General features: G+C 39.7%; 2 protein-coding genes across 6 annotated transcripts in view; one reads left to right on the plus strand and one right to left on the minus strand.

Moving 5' to 3' along the window:
- PHF20 (PHD finger protein 20) overlaps positions 1–16,567 on the plus strand; it is a 149,332-nt gene extending 132,765 nt beyond the window's left edge. For all 5 annotated transcript variants that reach the window (XM_056811793.1, XM_056811792.1, XM_056811795.1 and 2 more), the window contains 4 exons: positions 831–1,026; positions 4,316–4,712; positions 5,292–5,475; positions 13,963–16,567. In XM_056811793.1, the coding sequence (XP_056667771.1) occupies positions 831–1,026; positions 4,316–4,712; positions 5,292–5,475; positions 13,963–14,105 (920 nt within the window). In that variant the 3' untranslated portion in view covers positions 14,106–16,567. The remainder of the gene's footprint in view (positions 1–830; positions 1,027–4,315; positions 4,713–5,291; positions 5,476–13,962) is intronic.
- A 255-nt stretch (positions 16,568–16,822) lies between these two features.
- On the minus strand, positions 16,823–19,144 carry SCAND1 (SCAN domain containing 1). The gene has a single exon (XM_007474257.3). It carries the CDS (start codon positions 18,771–18,773, stop codon positions 18,243–18,245), a length of 531 nt encoding a protein of 176 aa, XP_007474319.1. The 5' UTR covers positions 18,774–19,144; the 3' UTR covers positions 16,823–18,242.
- Positions 19,145–19,500: the final 356 nt, after the last annotated feature.

The following is a 19,500-nucleotide window of genomic DNA, read 5'->3' on the forward strand; positions in this document are numbered from 1 at the left end:
ATAAAGATTGATAATGTATGATTCAGTTCCTTCAATAGTACGTCCTTGTAAGGGTTTTCATATTTAGGATCCCAATAGCTAAATTAATTTAGACATTTAAAAAGTATATGATTCTAAACATAAATTACTCCCTTTTCTGACCCTGTCACCATAATTACAGAAGTGGAATTGAGAACCTTATTGGACAGAGGAACATTTTTTATTTTTGTGTCATATGTTGCCAAGGTCAAAGGCTTGTTCATCAAGAGACTACAGTTGGGAAGAAGAGACATGCATGACATGGGGGAAGGATGCTGTCTAGTCAGATGGTGACAGCAAGGGATGGTTTACAATGAGTATGGGGTGGGGTGTGAATGAGAATGAGAAGAACCCTCTTTGGAAGACTTGCATAAAAAATCTGGTAAAATATCAGATAGGATGAGAGGCTTAGGTGCATTATGCTCTGTATCACTAGAGGCAATACTCATATCATTTTAATTATAATTTGTGATTGAAGTAGCAAATAGTGTTTCCTAGGTGATTGAGTCAGAAAGAACTGTCAGGATCAGTGCTATTAAATGGAGTAAGGAAATTCTATTCTTGAAGAATTTTGATTTTATGACTTCTTTTTGGCAAAGTTCTTGACTGTTGTCACTTGGTCTCCTCTGTTCAACCTTCTTGGCTTCTCTTACCATTCTAGACCCTAATATACTAGGAAAATTTTCTTCCCAAAGTAGAAGGTTTGTGTTTGAATTTGCATCTACAGTGTTGACTCTGTCCCAGTTTGTGTTCCAGTTCATACCCCAAGTATTGGAAGTATTGTATTTTAATTACTCTTATTTTTCCTTTAGGTCAGAGGCCTGGTGTAAAGTATTGGTATGAAAAGGAATGGTTAAGTCATGGCCACATGCATGGTTTAGCATTTTTAGAAGATAATTATTCCCACCAGAATGCCAAGAAAATAGTAGCTACTCACCAGCTTCTTGGTGATGTGCAGAAGGTGATAGAAGTTCTACATGGATTGCAGCTGAAGATGAGAATTTTACAGTAAGTGCGAAAGGGCTTTTTGAAAATGGTGGCATATATGCTAGAAGTTAAAAACATCAGAAAAGAAGAAATACCTGTAACTAGAACTATGTTTCCTCCTGACCTCTTAATTTTAGAAATGAGATGAATGGTCAGAGAGAGTAAATTATGACTGAGCTGTGTTTGGGTTACTGAAGAAGTGGGATGAGGAAAATTGTGAAGCAGGTATTTTCTATGTTCCCTAAGACAGTGGGTGACAAGGTTTCATATTTAAAAAAAAAAAAACAAATCTCTTCCTACTCTTCAATTTGTAATATAAAACTGAATTCTTAATAATAGTTTGCAGTTTTCAGATGAAATCAAAGCTATCAATAATCATAAGAAAAAATGCTCTAAATTACTCTTGATTAGAGAAATGCAAATGAAAACAACTGAGTTACCCACCTCACACTCATAAGCTTGGAATATATTACAGTAAAGAAAAATGATAAATGTTGAAGGGAATGTGGTAAAATTGGGACTATAATGCATTGTTGGTGGAATCATGAACTTATCCAGCTATTCTAGAGAGCAATTTGGAAATATGGCCAAAGAACTATAGAACATTGCATACCCTTTGATCCAATTACTAGGTCTATATCCCAAAGAGATTTTAAAAAATGGGAAAGGACCTGCTTATTCAAAAATATTTATAGCTTCTCTTTTTATGGTGGCAAAGAATTGGAAACTGAAGGGATGTCCCTCAACTGGGGAATGGCTGAACAAAATATGAGGGTAATGGAATACTATTGTGGTATAAGAAATGATAAACATGATTTCAGAAAGAGCTGAAAAGACATCAGTGATAGTGAACCTATGATGTGGGTACCAAAAATAGCTGTCAGAGTGCTCTCTGTGGGCACTAGGGACCCTGGAGGAGCTGCTCCCCTCTCCCTCTCCACCACACTTGATGACATCTTTTTCACATCCCCCGCCCTTCTGCCCAGCAGCCAATGGGAGCTCATTGGGGTGGGGTGTGTGGATAAGGTGGGCTGCTCACAAGCAGCAGAGCTGGAGGGGTGTAGAGTGCTCAAGCCACTCCCCTCCCCCTCTTCACTTGTATTGAGGGCATTTCTCACAAGACCCTCCCCTCTGCCCAGCAGCCCAATGGAAGTGCTTTCTCTCTCCTGAGTGTGTGTGTAGGGGTGTGAGGTGTGGGGTGTGGGTGGGGTAGAGGGCAGGACACACCTAACACAAGGCCGGGGGAGGACCTCACACTCCATCTCTAATAGGTTCACCATCCCCAACCTACATGAATTGATGCAGTGAAATAAGGAGAATCAGAACCTTATATACAATAACAGCAATACAGTCATCCCTCACAGTTTACTTATCATGGCTTCACTGTATCACTGTTGGTTTTTTTTTTTTTTTAATATATCTACTTTTGTATCTGAAAGTTTTAGCTATATTGGGGGATTTTGCGAATGAACACCATGCTATACACAGTGGAAATACAGTATATATGCCACTACTGTGGCTTGTCCAAGTTTGCCAACATGAGATGGTACACAGCACACTATTGGCTGATGGAATTAAAGGTGACTAACCACAGCACTCTTCTCTCTATCCTGGGCATTGATTGGCTCAGTATTTATAAGAGTGTGGGAAAGGGGGACAGCTGGGCAGCTCAGTGGATTGAGAGCCAGGCCTAGAGACGGGAGGTCCTGGGTTCAAATTTGGCTTCAGATGCTTCCTAGCTTTGTGGCCCTGGTCATGTCACTTAACCCCCATTGCCTAGCCTTTACCACTCTTCTGTCTTGAAGCCAATACACAGTATTGACTCCAATACGGAAGGTAAGGGTTTAAAAAAAAAGTGTGGGAAAGGATAATAAAAGTGTGCAAAAGGTTTATAGGAGAGTGGGAAGGGTTTATAAAGCCTTAATTAAATATAACACCACTACTTTTTGGATTTTCATCTATTGCAGGGTTCTCTGGAACACAACTCCCGCAATAGGTGTGTGGGATCACTGTATTGTGGAATGATCAAATGTGATAGACTTTGTTATTATTAGCAATATAGTTCTGAGGGACTTAGGCAAACAAACCTCTAGAGAAAGAACTGTTAGAGTAGGAGTGCAAATGAAAATGATTTTTCATGTTTATTTGAGTATATGATTTGGAGTTTTGGTTTTATAAGATTATTCACTTATGAAAATGAACAATATAGAAATGTTTTGTATGATAATACATGTATAACCCAGATTGAATAGCTTTTCAGCTCCGGAAAGGGGAAGGGAAGAAGGGAGGGAGACAATTTGGATCATATAACTTCAAAAACTTATGTGGCAATTTGTTATTACATGTAATTTGTAATAAATACAAATTAAAGGAAAAACAAATACATAATAGTTTGTTAAATGGAGTGTATTTAATGCAAAATTATGCTTCAAAAGCTAACATTCTTTTAAAAAATTAATTAAATTTAAAAACCTTTCCCTTCCCTCTTAGATTCAATATTCCAAGGCAAAAGAGCAATAAAGGCTAGATTTTTGGGATTAAGTGACTTCCCAAGGGTCATACAGCTAGTATTTGAGGCTGGATTTTTAGCACTTCCCATCTCTAGGCCAAGCTCTAGCCATTGAGTTATCTAACTTCTTCTAGCATTCTTTTTTTTTTCCATCCAGCTGGGCCTGGAAATAGGAAGTTCAAATCCAGCCTCAGATATTTATTAGCTCTGTGATCCTGGGAAAGTCACTTAATTGGTTTCCTACTTAATAAAATAGGGATAGTGATAGCACTTACCTCCTAGGTTGCTGAGAGGATGATATAAGGTAATGTTTTTTGAAGTGCTTTGTAGATCTTAAAGTGCTTTTATAAATATTATTCTTCCATTTCCTTTCACAGAAATGCCAAAAGGCTTGTAATTTGAATATTTGGGTCATAATGATGAGTGCAAAAGCATACTAATGTTTTCATTTTGTCATGAGTTAAGAACAACTAAACTATCTTCTTTGGGGCTGTCTAAGTGAAAAAAATATTAGAGAAGCATGACATGTAATTAATTAACCCTAGGTTTTTATATATTGCTGATAACTTGTTTTTCCTTAGCCTACCTAAGTAACTTGTGTAGTCAAGTAATAGAAAACTCAGGCACAGGAATGATTTTGTTAGATGAATTTTTGGTTGAAAGGTTTTTCTTCTTAGACTAATGATTCCTTCTGTAATTAACTGATCAGGTTACATGTAGATGCTTCTCTGGAGCTTGTGTGTGGATATGGGATCCCTTTGAGTTACTCTGGAGAACTTTTCCTATTTGTTCTCCCCTCAGGAGCAAAGAACACCCCGATTTACAGTTGTGGTGTCAACCCTGGAAGCAGCACTCTGGGGATGAGAAGTCTCATCCCAAACACGCCCTTCACATTGAAGATAAGAGGAAAGAAGATATGCCAAGTTATAGAACTTTCAGTGGGACAGTAGAAAAAACACTGCCCTTTCGTTCTATGGAAGAGTCTTACATCACCAGTGAACACTGCTATCAGAAACCTCGAGCCTATTATCCTGCTGTAGAACAGAAGCTGGTGGTAGAGACCAGAGGATCAGCTATGGATGATAGTGTTAACCCCATCCGGGAGAATGGAGATGATGTGCTCTCAGAAAGATTTGGCTGGGAATTAGAACAAGAAAAAATCAAGATACAAAATGAATTGAGAAACACTTACTCAAAGGTATGTTCAAAATCTCTTGAATCTCTTGACATGATGTTTTGCATCATATGAAATTACCTACTTTGTCAGATTCAAATATATTGTTGAATTTGGTTTGGTTTGTATTAGCAGATTTAAGATGATTTGTAACATAGGGTGCTGACTTTGCAAGGATTACCTCAAGTCATTTTCTATCCAATATTCATTAAGAATCCTGGAAAGGAGAGTTCACATTTTGTATGAACAATCTCCATTCTGTATCCCAAAAAGCTCCCAGGTCACAGAGGGAAATCGTATATATCTCTAGGGCTCAGGTCAGGACAAGTCATTTGTATAAGCTCTTCTCACCTCCGTAGCCCTTGGATAAAGTCACAGTGGACCTCCTGACTTTTTGTCCTTTGAGGTGACCTGAATTGTCACAAGGGAATCAAGTTCTGTTTGCCTTGGGATGGGGGAACTCTTATAAGAGAACCAAAAGCTGAACCAGTACTTACATGTAAAATTTAAACCATAAGTTGTTTTTCCAACTTTTCAAACAACTATTTAGGAAGGGAGGAACCAAGGCTTATGCAGTAGTAACACAGTGTTGTCAATTTTTAGGTGAGGGAATGTGCTTCCAAAAAGGCCCTCTCAGAGGAAGCCCCCACCCTGAAGCTGTTGGAAAAAGACAGGGAAGGTGTGGTGAATGCTCAGCTCCAGTGGCAATTTAACCTGCTCACACATGTTGAATCTCTTCAGGATGAAGTCACACACAGGATGGATTCCATCGAGAAGGAACTGGATGGTAAATCTCTCTTCCTTTCATAGTTAAATCCCTGGAACCAAAGACAAGCCTTCAATCTTGTTTTCAAACCCCTGTGCCATGCAGTATCTCTACCCTCCAACCCCCATGGGAATTTGAGTTCCATTTCCAGTTCTTGGTACCTCTTCCCCTGTCTAAATAGCTCATTCAGCATGATATATAAAAGTGCTTATCATATGCATACACAAGACATAGCAACAATACTTCAAGTGCTAAATGAATGAATAGATCTCCCTAAATGAATGACGAGATCTCCCCAGGAATAAGGCAAAGTTACCATAGACTTAAGGAACTAGGAATAAAAACTCCACTTCTGGGGGCAACTTGGTGGCTCAGTGGATTGTGAGCCAGGCCTAGAGATGGGAGGTCCTGGGTTCAAATTTGGCCTCAGACACTTCCCAGCTGTGTGACCCTGGGCAAGTCACTTAACACCCATTGCCTTAAAAAAAAAACAAAAACAACCTCCATTTCCTCAATGTGGAAGGAACAGATAAGAGCCTGTGGATCCTATGTATGTATGCATGCATACATGTATGCATGCATGTATGTATGTATGTATGTTTGCTTAGGGGAAGGAACATAGTTGGCACTTAATACATCATGTTGAGTTGGGAACATGGAAATTTTAGGTCTGGAACATTAGTGATTGAAGTTTTGAGTTGCATTCTGGCAAATCATTGCTTTAAGTGGTGAAATAATGCCAACATTTATGGAACACTCACCCCACTCATATGTAAGTACATAGTTACGTAGGGCGATTCTGTGTAAGTATTAAGGGAGTAAATCCTAACCATTTTAGACTCAATAAAGAAAAGCTTTTTTGGATATGATTCTTGATCTGAGTATTGAATGAAATGGTGACTTTCAGTTAATGGAGATGGTATAGAATTAAGCTTGACAAAAGAAATTCACTTGTCTGGAATGGGGAAAAGACCAATATATTGGGGTCATAAGGAACATCAAAGTGTGCAGGAACTGGTCAAGGAGGGGGTAGCTTAAGGTTATGATTATTATGCAGCATTTTGTTTGGGGACCTATAAATTTATGTTATGAAAGCTCAGCTTACGAGATAGCAGATCAGGGGCAGCTAGGTAGCACAGTGGATAAAGTGCCAGACCTAGGGTCAAGAGAATCTAGGTTTAAATTTAGGCTCAGACACTTCTCAGCTGTGTGACTCTGGGCAAGTCTAACTTAACTCCAATATTCTGGGGATGGAGAGAGAAAAACAGAAGTCCTTCAGAACACATATTTTGGAAAATAATTTGGTATTGATATTTCTTTGTGTGGTAGTAGATCTGGGAAGTGATCTGAATTTCCAAGGTCAACATTGTTACTTGATATTCCAGGGCAGAAGACTAAATAGAGATCCATTATATATCCTCTCTGAATATCACTTTTTTTTAAACCTTTACTTTCCATCTTAGAATACTATGTATTGGTTCCAGGGCAGAAGAACAACGAGGGCTAAGGTAGTGGAGGTTAAGTGACATGTCCAGGGTGTGTCAAAGTTCAGATTTGAACCCAGGACCTTATCTCTAGGCACTTGGCACTCAATCCGCTGAGCCATCTAGTTGTTCTAGTTAGTTAGTTCAGTGCCACTTGAGTTAATAATAGAAAAAAAAATATTAGGCCCCACAACCTAGAAAGGAAAAGAGTGAGAGATGGATGGAAAAATTAGTTCATTCTAAAGGCATAAACTTAAAATCCATAGGTGACATCAACATTCCTATTTCCCTGCAGAAGATGTAATAGGTAGAGCATTGAATCTTGTGTAGGATTTAGCTCCCCAAAAGAGATAGTCTTTTGCATGTTTCCTGGATCCTTCAGATCAAGCTGTTTTCTTCTGGGCTGAGGAAGTTTATACTGACAACACCAAAATAACCTTATCTTTGAGCCACCTGGGAGGAGATAAATCACATCAGTGTCTTTTCTCCTTAGGTTTCAGATTGCACTTTTATTTCGCAACTCTATACTAGTTTTTATTTAACCCTTACCTTCAGAATCAATACTATGTAGTAGTTCCAAGGCAGAAGAGTGGAAAGGACTAAGCAATGTGGGTTAAGTGACTTACCCAGGGTCACACAGCTAAGAAGTGTCTGGATCTGTACTCGAACCAGGACTTCCCATTTCTAGGCCTGATTCTCTGTCTACTGACCTACCCAGATTCCCCCTATTTTGTATTATTCTTTTTCTTTTAACCCTTTCCTTCCATCTTGGAGTCAATACTGTGTATTGTCTCCAAGGCAGAAGAGCAGTAAGGGCTGGGCAATGGGGGTCAAGTAACTTGCCCAGGGTCACAGAGCTAGGAAGTGGCTGAGGCCAGATTTGAACCCAGGACCTCCTGTCTCTAGGCCTGGCTCTCAATCCACTGAGCCACCCAGCTGCCCCCTATTTTGTATTATTCTTGCTCCTGTTTGAGTATCTTTGCATCAATGTTTGTGTCTCATTCACCTACCAGACTAAGTTCCATAAAGGAAAGGGCCATCAACTTTTTTTTTTGTCTTCCTCAGCATCTAGCAAGTTTTGTTTGTTTGTTTGTTTATGTATTTTAAGTTTGTTTAGTCAATTTAGAACAGTATTCATTGGTTACAAGAATCATATTCTATCCCTCCCTCCCCTACCCCCACCCTTCCTGTAGCCCACGTGCAATTCTACTGGGTATTACATGTGTCCTTGATCAGTACCTATTTCTGTGTTGTTGATGTTTGCACTAGGATGTTCATTTAGAGTCTACATCCCTAATCATATCCCTTCGACCCATGTAGTCAAGCAGTTGTTTTTCTTCAGTGTTTTTACTCCCACAGTTTTTCCTCTGAATGTGGATAGTGTTCTTTCTCATACATCCCTCCCGGTTATTCAGAATCACTGCATTGCCACTAATGGAGAAGTCTATTACATTTGATTATACCACAGTGTATCAGTCTCTGTGTACAATGTTCTCCTGGTTCTGCTCCTGTCACTCTGCATCACTTCCTGGAGGTTGTTCCAGTTCACATGGAATTCCTCCACTTTATTATTCCTTTTAGCACAATAGTATTCTATCACCAACAGAGACCACAATTTGTTCAGCCATTCCCCAAGTGAAGGACATCCCTTCATCGTCCAGTTTTTTTGCTACCACAGAGTACAGCTATGAATATTCTTGTACAAGTCTTTTTCCTTATTATCTCTTTGGGGTACAAACCCAGCAGTACTATGGCTGGATCAAAGGGCAGACAGTCTTTTATTGCCCTTTGGACATAGTTCCAAATTGCCCTCCAGAATGGTTGGATCAGTTCACAACTCCACCAGCAATGCATTAATGTCCCCACTTTGCCACATTCCCTCCAGCATTCATTACTTTCCTTTGCTGTCATGTTAGCCAATCTGCTAGGCATGAGGTGATACCTCAGAGTTGTTTTGATTTGCATCTCTCTGATTATAAGCGATTTAGAGCACTTTTTTCATGTCCTTATTAATAGTTTTGATTTCTTCCACTGAAAATTGCCTATTCATGTCCCTTGCCCTTTTATCAATTGGAGAATGGCTTGATTTTTTGTACAATTGATTTAGCTCTTTGTAAATTTGAGTAATTAGATCTTTGTCAGAAGTTTTATGTTCAAGTCATTCACCCATTCTGAGTTTATCTCAGTGTAGGGTGTGAGATGTTGATCACAACCGAATCTCTCCCACGCTGTCTTCCAATTTTCCCAGCAGTTTTTATCAAATAGTGGATTTTGGTCCCAAAAGCTGAGATATTTGGGCTTATCACTGTCTTGCTGAGGTGATTTACCCCAAGACTATTCCCCTGATCCTCCTTTCTAACTCTTAGCCAATACCATATTGTTTTGATGACTACTGCTTTATAGTATAGTTTGAGATCTGATACTGCAAGGCTACCTTCCTTCACTTTTTTTTTTCATTATTTCCCTGGACATCCTTGATCCTTTGTTCTTCCAAATGAACTTTGTTAATGGTTTTTTTCTCATTCAATAAAAAAGTTTTTTGGTAGTTCGATGGGTATGGCACTAAATAAGTAAATAAATTTGGATAGGATGGTCATTTTTATTATTATGTTAGCTTGACCTACACATGAGCAGTTAATGTTTTTCCAATTGTTTAGATCTAGTTTTAATTGTGTGGTAAGTGTTTTATAGTTGTGTTCATATAGTTCCTGTGTTTGTCTCGGCAGATAGATTCCCAAGTATTTTATATTGTCTAGGGTGATTTTAAATGGAATTTCTCTTTCTAATTCTTTTTTTTTTTTTATTAAACCCTTACCTTCCATCTTGGAGTCAATACTGTGTATTGGCTCCAAGGCAGAAGAGTGGTAAGGGCTAGGCAATGGGGGTCAAGTGACTTGCCCAGGGTCACACAGCTGGGAAGTGGCTAAGGCCAGATTTGAACCTAGGACCTCCCATCTCTAGGCCTGGCTCTCAATCCACTGAGCTACCCAGCTGCCCCCCCCCCCCCCCCTTTCTAATTCTTGCTGCTGAGATGTGTTGGAGATATATAGAAATGCTGATGACTTATGTTTATTTTGTATCCTGCAACTTTGCTAATGTTGTTGATTATTTTCACTAGCTTTTTGGTTGATTCTCTGGGATTCTTTAAGTATACCATCATATCAAAAGCTATAAAGGATAATTTTATAGTTGTGACTTAAAATCTAAATTTATTGGTCACCGGGGAAAATCTCAAATAATAAAATACCCAAGTCAGCTGGAAATTATGGTGATTTTAATTAATATAGAGAGAAGGAATTAAGGAGAAGAAAGAGAGAGGAAAGAGTTAATTTAAACTGCTCAGGTTCAGGCTGAGCCAGGTAGGAGTTAAAGGCCTTGGCCAAAGGGGCCTCCCTGAGCCCAGGGGAAAAGGAAATCAGTCTTATCACTCACCATGAGACCAGCTCAAGGAAGCTGTCTGAGTGAGCTCCTTTAGGCTGAGTTCCAGGATCGAACTGGCTCCCGGGCTGCTCACAAGAAGTGATCAGCCAGATCCACCTCTCCGGGGACAGAGAGTGTTTTTAATCAAGTACTACTCAGAGACAGCAAGGGAGCCAAATATGTAGACATTTCACCCTGTGTCTCCTCTTCTAAATTTTCACATCTACCAATCACATCAAAGGCTTTCTCCAGGACTGCCCATACTGTTAGTTCTCACCTTTGTTGATTAGATTTTTGAGTTACTTAACATTTCTTTGTTACGTTCACCTTTTGTTAGTTACTTGACCTTTTTTTTTATTAATTTAACCTTTATAGTTACTTAGTACCTTTTTTGTATTAAGATCTAAAAATAGACTTTAGCTTAATGGTCTAGCTTTGCTATAAGGTGAGAACTAAGTACCTTCATCGTTCAAACAGGAGATTACAACTTTATCTTCCCCTAAAGTAAGGTTTAAGTAGGGTGGAGCAAAGTAAAGTTCCCAAGACATTCCTGATCATGTGTCTCCATTGTTATAATCAAGAAATAGCTAATTCAAATCTTCTAAAGTAGGGTCTGAATAAGGTGGAGTAGTTTTAATATTCACAATGCAAAGAGTGATAGCTTGGTCTCCTCATTGCCAATTTTAATACCTTCAATTTCTTTTTCTTCTCTAATTGCTACTGCTAGTGTTTCTAGTACAATGTTAAATAATACAGGTGGTAATGGGCATCCTTATTTCACTCCTGATCTTATTGGGAATGCATCTAGTTTATCCCCATTGCAGATGATATTTACTGATGGTTTTAGATAAATAATGTTTCTTTTTAGGAAACGACCTTCTATTCCCACACTTTCTAGTGTTTTCAATAGGAATGAGTGTTGTGTTTTGTCAAAGGCTTTTTCTGCGTCTTTTGAGATAATCATGTGATTTTTGTTGGTTTGCTTGTTGATATGGTCAATTATGTGGATGGTTTTTCTAATATTGAACCATCCTTGCATTCCTGGTATAAATCCCACCTGATCATAGTGAATAACCTTCATGATGACTTGCTGGAGTCTTCTTTGCCTAGTATCCTAGTTTAAGATTTTTGCATCTATGTTCATTAAGGAGATTGGTCTATAGTTTTCTTTCTCTGTTTTTAATCTGCCTGGCTTTGGAATCAGTACCATATTTGTGACATAAAAGGAATTTGATAGAATTCCTTCTTTGCTTATTATGTCAAATAGTTTGTATAATATTGGGATTAACTCTTCTTTGAATGATAGAATTCACTTGTGAATCCATCAGGCCCTGGTGATTTTTTCTTAGGGAGTTCTTTGATGGCTTGTTCAATTTCTTTTTCTGATATGGGATTATTTAAGAATTCTATTTCTTCTTCTGTTAATCTAGGCAATTTATAGTTTTGCAAATGGCCATATTTGTAGCCATATAATTGGGAAAAATAGTTTTTAATGATTGCCTTAATTTCCTCTTCATTGGAGGTGAGGTCTCCCTTTTCATCTATGATGAATATTTTCATCATTTGGTTTTCTTCTTTCCTTTTTTAAAATTAGATTGACCAGTACTTTATTTTTTCAAAATACCAGCTTCTAGTCTTATTCATTAGTTCAATAGTTCTTTCACTTTTTATTTTATTAATTTCTCCCTTAATTTTTAGGATCTCTAGTTTTAGTTTTTGTCTGGGGATTTTTTATTTGTTCACTTTTAGGTTTTTTGATTTGCATGTCCAATTCATTGACTTTTGCCCTTCTTAATTTGTTAATATGTGAACTCAAGGATATAAATTTCCCTCTGAGTACTGCTTTCATTGCATCCCATAGATTTTGAAAGAATGTCTCTCATCATTGTTATTTTCTTCAATGAAATTATTATTTCTATGATTTGTTCTCTAACCGATTTTGGAAAATCATATTATTTAATTTCCAATTAATTTTTGATTTGCCTCTCCATGTACCCTTACTGATTATTATTTTTATTGCGTTATGATCTGAAAAGGTTGCATTTATTAATTCTACTTTTCTGCATTTATTTGCCATGTTTTTATGCCCTAGTACATGGTCAGTCTTTGTGAATGTACCATGTACTGCTGGAATGAAGGTGTATTTCTTTTTGTTCCTATTTATTTTTCTCCATATATCTATTAAATCTAATTTTTCTAAGATTTCTTTCACATCTCTTACCTCTTTCTTATTTACTTTTTGATTTGATTTATCTAAACTTGATAGTGGTAGGTTCAGGTCTCCCACTAGTATAGTTTTACTATCTATTTCCTCCTTCAACTCCACTAGTTTCTCTTTTAGAAATATATAATGGAGGGGGCAGCTGGGTAGCTCAGTGGATTGAGAGCCAGTCTTAGAGATGGGAGGTCCTAGGTTCAAATCTGGCCTCAGACACTTCCCAGCTGTGTGACCCTGGGCAAGTCACTTGACCCCCATTGCCTAGCCCTTACCACTCTTCTGCCTTGGAGCCAATACACAGTATTGACTCCAAGACAGAAGGTAAGGGTTAAAAAAAAAAAGAAATATATAATGGAACAGAGTCAGATCTGTAAAACATTTGGGAATGATTAAAACTTATTTCTATGCTAAAGGAGCTTTATATGGAATATGATATTATATAGTATTTAGCATATCTATATGAAAGATAAGAAGATAATTAAATGAAAGTTTTATGAATGACAGCATTCTGACCCTGGAAAAGAACTGGACAATAAAAGGCAGAACTGAGGTTCAAATATTGCTCTTCTACTAGTTAGCCTCCATCCCTGTGAACCTGCTAAAATGGAGAAATCATATCATGTGGAGGATTTGAAATGAATGGTCCTATATGTCAATCTAGATTTTCTACTTCTGTAGAAGTGAGCAAGTCACCTAACCTCTCCAGCCTCTTTCCTGGACTTTAAAATGAGGAGTTTGGAGTATAGTTTTAGTCAGGGATTAAGTTTTTTTGCATCATGGACTCTGGGGATCGCTGTTGCATATTATGATTGAGAGACAAGTAAGGGGTCCATAGGCTTTGCCATTATTGGCTTATGGGCCCTTTGCAGAATAATGTCTTAAAATGCATATAATAAAATACATAGGATTAATCACAAAAGGAAACTGGGATTTAGTGGCGACTATGGACCTTGGGTTAAAAAATACTTTTGACTGGATGATCTATCTGTAGACGATCTTTATATCTTAGGATCTTTTTTAGTTAGAATCAAGAGTGCTTTAGAGTTGAATGGATTGATTGCTTTCTCATTAGAATAGATGAAGAAGTCTTTATTGAAATGGTGGAATTTGAACAGGATATGGAGCATAAAACCAAAATTCATGGGCTAATGAGGTTCTTTTCTAGAATCGGGGTCCTTGAGTATTGAGTACTCTCAAGGGACCTTGAAAGCCAGATGGTGTGTGGTAACACTATGCTACCAGGTACTTAATAGATGTTTGTTAATTTGAGATGACAGAAAATGTTCCATGTGCCAAGTGTAGAAAGTTCCAAGAAACATTTTAGCACCATTAAAACATATGCTAAAGGATAACTGGGTATATCTCTCTCTTGTCTTTTGGGCATAGTTCTGGAGAGTTGGTTGGATTACACAGGAGAACTGGAACCACCAGAGCCTTTAGCCAGACTCCCTCAGCTTAAGCATTGCATAAAGCAACTTCTGACGGACTTGGGAAAGGTGCAACAGATTGCACTTTGTTGTTCTACATGAGACTGACCTGAGCACCGGCCTTGCATCATCACCAGGATGTCTATAGGAGGCCCTTTGTATATTTAAACAAAACTTGCATATGGAGTGCATGGAACATGGATTGACTTCAGGGATCCAGGCAGAGTGTGGTGGACACAGGGCAGTCACCCTACTCACCATCAAGACTGCTGAGAGCAGGGTGTTCTACTCTACACAGGCTTCAAGAGAAGGAAGGCAAAGAAGAAATGTTAGGATTCCCTCCTTACACATAAAATTGTTGGATGAAAATAATAATTTTTTTTTGTTTTGCACAAACTTCACTTTAAATCGTGCCACTGATAAAGGAGTAAGAGCCAAAAAACGTTTATTTCAAAATGGTTGTAAATCCCATTCTGCAGTTCATTTAATTGACTTGAGTTTCAGATTGGGTCACAATAGCCTTCCTAGTTTCTGCCTCATATGGCATTGTAATTGAGCTTTGTGAGAATGTCATTTTATGATTTAACTGTTATATGGAGGTTAAATAGTACAGGCCCAAAGCCTGCACCAAGTCCTCTAGACTGCTACAATAAAATGACCATTTGGGTTGTATTCACCCCCTTAGTAAATATTATTTTAGTTCATCATGTCTCTAGCATGAGTGACTTAATATATGGTACTCTGGAAAATCGAACCTAGTCTGAGCTTGTTCTGTTCCTAATCCTAGGATGTACTTGGATTTTTTGCTTGTGTTAAGGGCTAACAGGCTCCTTTGGGGGAACTGGGGCCTCACTGCATGTGACCTATGTTAGGTACCCAAATTGTGGCAAGATCTGTAACCCAGGGCAGTATTTTCTACCCACCTTGTTAATATTTGATAGATCCTATTCAATTTTGAAATGTAGATTTTTTTTCAAAGTTGTAAACTTACTATATTCCTTACAAAAAGAATGTCCTTTTGGGGAGTCAACTTATTTTGTATACTGTAAGGACTTGGACCCTATGTACTGCTCTAAGCCTCCCCAGAGATTCATTCGCCTTTAATAGTATTTCCAGACACCCCATAACCCTTCTCCTTTTTTGAAATATACTGCGACATTTTAATTTCCAGTTATGTCATATTTTGTAGGACTGGGGCAATTATGCTGTCTAAATTTCAGGTAGTGTCACATAGTACCTTTGGGAATGACATATTTGTGTTATTTTCACAGCCATCAATAACAGTCCCTATATATCGTGTTCCCTATGGTGCGGTGCAGGGGAATTCCTTGTGCTTTCAGATCTTTTCCACTATTTAGTTTTGCTCATGATTATACCACTTAAAACATCAAAGCACACTTGGCCATTAGTATTTGAGAGTTAAGTAACGGTTTATGAATCTGTAATATTACATGCTGCAAATATTTACTATATAAACTTGAAATAGTCAACATCTTAATAGGAATGGTAAGATCTGCAATAAAACTTTGGATTTAAGTCTTTTGGAAAGGTCCAGATTGTTTTTAAACATTAGAAATGAGGGCCTTGGAAGAAGGAAGTTTCCTAATTCACAGTAAAACAAGTATGATAGCTGAACAGCAGAGAATGTCAGCGACTATGACACTTGGAATAAAGCTCATATGACTCTGCTTTTAAAAAGTTTTTTTCCCATTGCTAGTGCTGCTGTATGAAAAAATGCTTAGTCTATTAATGACATTTAAATTAGGAGTAATTAACTGGACAGCTGTATCACAACCATGACTTGACTGAAAGGAAACAATGAACAGCTGTTTTTCAGAGTTTCAGCAGAATAACAAATGTGGGTAATCTAGAGTAAGTTAACAGTGAGGGTAGTTAACTGAAAGTAGTTGAAATGGGTTAGGTTTTTACAGAGCTGGGAACAGAAATGAAAAATTCCTGTTGAATTCTGCCAACTGGCTGTTTTTCTTGATTCTGCTGGATAATTTTGAAAGGAAATAAAATTCCATTTCTATTTAAAGGTCTTTCTCAGAAGAGGCAGCAAAAAGCAATGTCTTCTGAGAGAGATTTATTCAGCTGAATACTTAAAAATGCCCCTTCCCTTTTCAAGTCTCTTTAGGGAGAGATTCTGTTTTGTGATAGAGGATTACAGGAATGAGGGCCTCCATCCCTGAATGCTGGACCAAGCTTAAAGTTGGACACTGGAAACAATTACTGCTGTTACCCTTAAGAAATGTTTAGTTATTGTATATTACCAAAATTTTAATTTTGTCTCTCTGGAGAAAAGATATCCTACTAAAATTTGCCTTGGCAGAAGCAGTTCTGGTTTGACTAAATTTTGTTTCTTTAAATCAGTGATGGGTGAATGCAAGGTAGTACCTTGATGAGATGAGCCAACATTGCACTGTGGAGATGTAACTGTTTGTTTATGCACTATTAGAATTGGAGGGCACTGTATATAGAAGTTTTGCTTTGAAGCAATATTTGCAAAACATACAAACCTCTTTATCTGTGTTTGGAAAAAATAAATAAGGTTTTGTTGTTTATGTATTAGTGCTTATTTGTTTACTATTCCACTACATAAATCTCAATAAAACAACATCCATACCTAACTACTGACATTTTCTGTACAAGTTTTGACATACATAATCCTAGTTGATCACATAAAAACCATATCAATGAAATTATGAATCCTCCAAAAATATCCCACATCAAAGTTCCTACTTTGGATTACTGTGAAGAGAAAGTTACCTTACAGAATGTATGAAATCAGTCTGAATCACAAAGGAAGACAAGAATCCTTTTCTGCTTAATAATTTAATGCTTTTTAAAAGGGTAAAAATGCCAGGAACACCTGATGCCTGCCAGTGAAGTGAGGAAATAGTAGAATATCTGCAGAAACACCAAACTGGCTAAGGTTACATTCTCCAGCTCCAGATATTTGCAGCTCTGACATATGCCAAATGTCATAGTATGTTTCCCAAAACAAAAATCAACAAAAGTAGCTATTAATTCTAAATGAGCCATGTGTGAATGCTTCAGACACACTCCAGAGTAACTAGGAAAAAAGGCACCAGCTAGGCACAACAGTCCCAGGAGGGCCCACTGCTGATCCCAGTTACTGAAACAATGGGTTCACTAAAGTTGCCAAGTCCTGGGGGATCAGTGGAAAGTCCACCAGTACTGGGGCAAAGTGTGCTCTAGGGATTCCACTCCAGACAACACTGGCCAGGGTTCATGGAAGCAGCAGATATTTTCCCATATTGTTGATAGCAGAGTGAAGGACTGAACTAAAAAACCAAGTGGTCTGACACCTATGGAGTTGTAATGAACAGGAAATCCTTTACATTTGGCTCAGTAGATAGTACCAACCCTGTCAGCTACAAAATAAACCTCAACTGTAAGCCAACCTCGTCAGCCCCTTGTTAACCAGACTGAATAAATTTGGAAATTACCATTATGGCAATACAAAAGCATTCTCTTACAATGCACAAAAAACCTCCAATTCTGGTGTCATCTGTACCCTAAGCCAACTTTCTTGAACTCCCCGAGTCTGGTTACTAAAAAAAAAAATATAATGCGTGTAAAAGGCACTACTGAAAATAACATGAAAGAGGCTGTGTGCCTCTACAAGAATTTGCTACAACAAAAATCTTTTACTATGAAAAAAGGGGGTTAGGCTAGATGGAATCTGTAGGGTCCCTTCCAGTTCCTCTGACCTTTTATGAAAAATAATACTAATAGGCAGGCATATAAGACACTGATCAGTTCTCTGAACGAGATGGATGCTCCAGCAAGGAAGAATAGATAGATGTCTATTTTCACAAGATAGTGAGACTGAACAAAGTTCACTACAATGGCCACCCACAGAAGAATAGATTACACAACAGTCAGGCACCCAACCCCTTCTGCCGCATGGAAATGGGGATGGGGGTCTCCAAGGGTACAAAACCAAGAGGCGAAGGAAAGAGTCACAATGGGCCACGATTGCCAAAAATCAGGTTTCATTAGTGGGATGCGGACATGGGCAAGACAACGGTAGCTCCGCGGACCCCTTGATGGGGGGGAGGGGGGGGGAAGCTTCTAGGACAACAGCTCGGCACGTAAACACCTATTTAGCCCCGGGAATCACCATTACCGCCGCCTCCTTCTCTCCTCCCCGCGGCCGGCAGCTGCTCCTCGCTCGGCAGCCGGGGGTGGGGGGGCCTCAGGCACCCTTGGTCAGCCTGTGATGCGGACATCGCTACGGCGGCCTCGCCGGCGGGCCCGGAGTTCCTCGGGCAGGATGGCCATGAGCTGCTCCTGCACCAGCATCTCTACGATCTGCTCCTTGGTCCGGACCTCGGGTCGCAGCCATTGGCGGGAGAGTTCTCGGAGCTGGTGGAACGCCTCGCGCGGCCCTGCTGCCTCGTGGTAGCGGAACTGCCGGAAACGCTGACGGAACGTCTCCGGACCGGGCCTAGACCCCGCGGGGCTGGGGGCTAGGGGCGAGGCCTCGAGCACGGCGGGGAACGGAACTGGGGACGGGGGCGAGGTGGCTTGAGCCGCGGGGCCGGGAGCCGGAGGAGAGGCCGGAGGAGAGGCCGCAGGGACGCGGGGAGAGGCCTCGGGGGCCACAGGGCCAGGGAGCGAGGCCGGGGCCTTTGAGGAATCCCTGCTGGCGGCAGGCTCCTCCAGTTTCACCGGCGAAGCCGCTTCATTCTCTGGGGGCGCTGGGCTCAGCGGCCCCGCACTCTCCGGCTCCGCTGCCATCTCGACGACTCCCAAGCCTTTGTCAGGACTCGTCAGCCTTTGTCTCGCGACTTGGAACTTCTCTGCGCCTGCGCTGGAGCCTGGAACCTACCCAACCTAGAGAGGTGCCGTTCTGCGCTTGCGCTTGCGCCTGCGCTTGGATCAAGACAGAGGATCGAGAAGGGACTGAACTGCGGCAAATCTGTGACAAGCAAGGATCTCGGCCCAGTTGGCGGTTAGGAAGGAGTCCCGAGGGCGCTTTACCTTCTCACTTCGAGATCCAGTAGCCTCCGGGACAGACTTTAAACCTCGAGTCTGCGAAGCGTTAAACGGAAACGTACCGGAAGCGGAAAACGTCGGAAGCGGAAGCAGCTCACAATTGAACCTTCAAGTCGTCATCTCCCCCTAGTGGAAGAGAGACGCTCTAGCCTCGGAGCCGGGTGTGGAAAATTCAGTTCAGCCACTGGCATATTTCTGGGGGTAGTTTCTGTTGGCGGGGTTGTGGGATCGGAGACTAGAGGCGTGCCTAGCTGTTGTAGTTAAGAATTGGTACCACTATTTAGGAAAGTAACTTGGAAGTATGAAAATAAAAGACAACCTTTGACCCATTGATTACACTACTAGACATATACTCCTAGGAGGCTATGGATAAGAAGAAATATACTAAGATGTTAACAGTAGTACTTTTTGTGATAGCAAGGAATTGGAAACAAAGTAGATGCATATCAATTGGAGAATGACTATATAA

The sequence above is a fragment of the Monodelphis domestica genome, chromosome 1 (assembly GCF_027887165.1).
Source record: "Monodelphis domestica isolate mMonDom1 chromosome 1, mMonDom1.pri, whole genome shotgun sequence".
Classification (NCBI taxonomy): Eukaryota; Metazoa; Chordata; class Mammalia; order Didelphimorphia; family Didelphidae; genus Monodelphis; species Monodelphis domestica.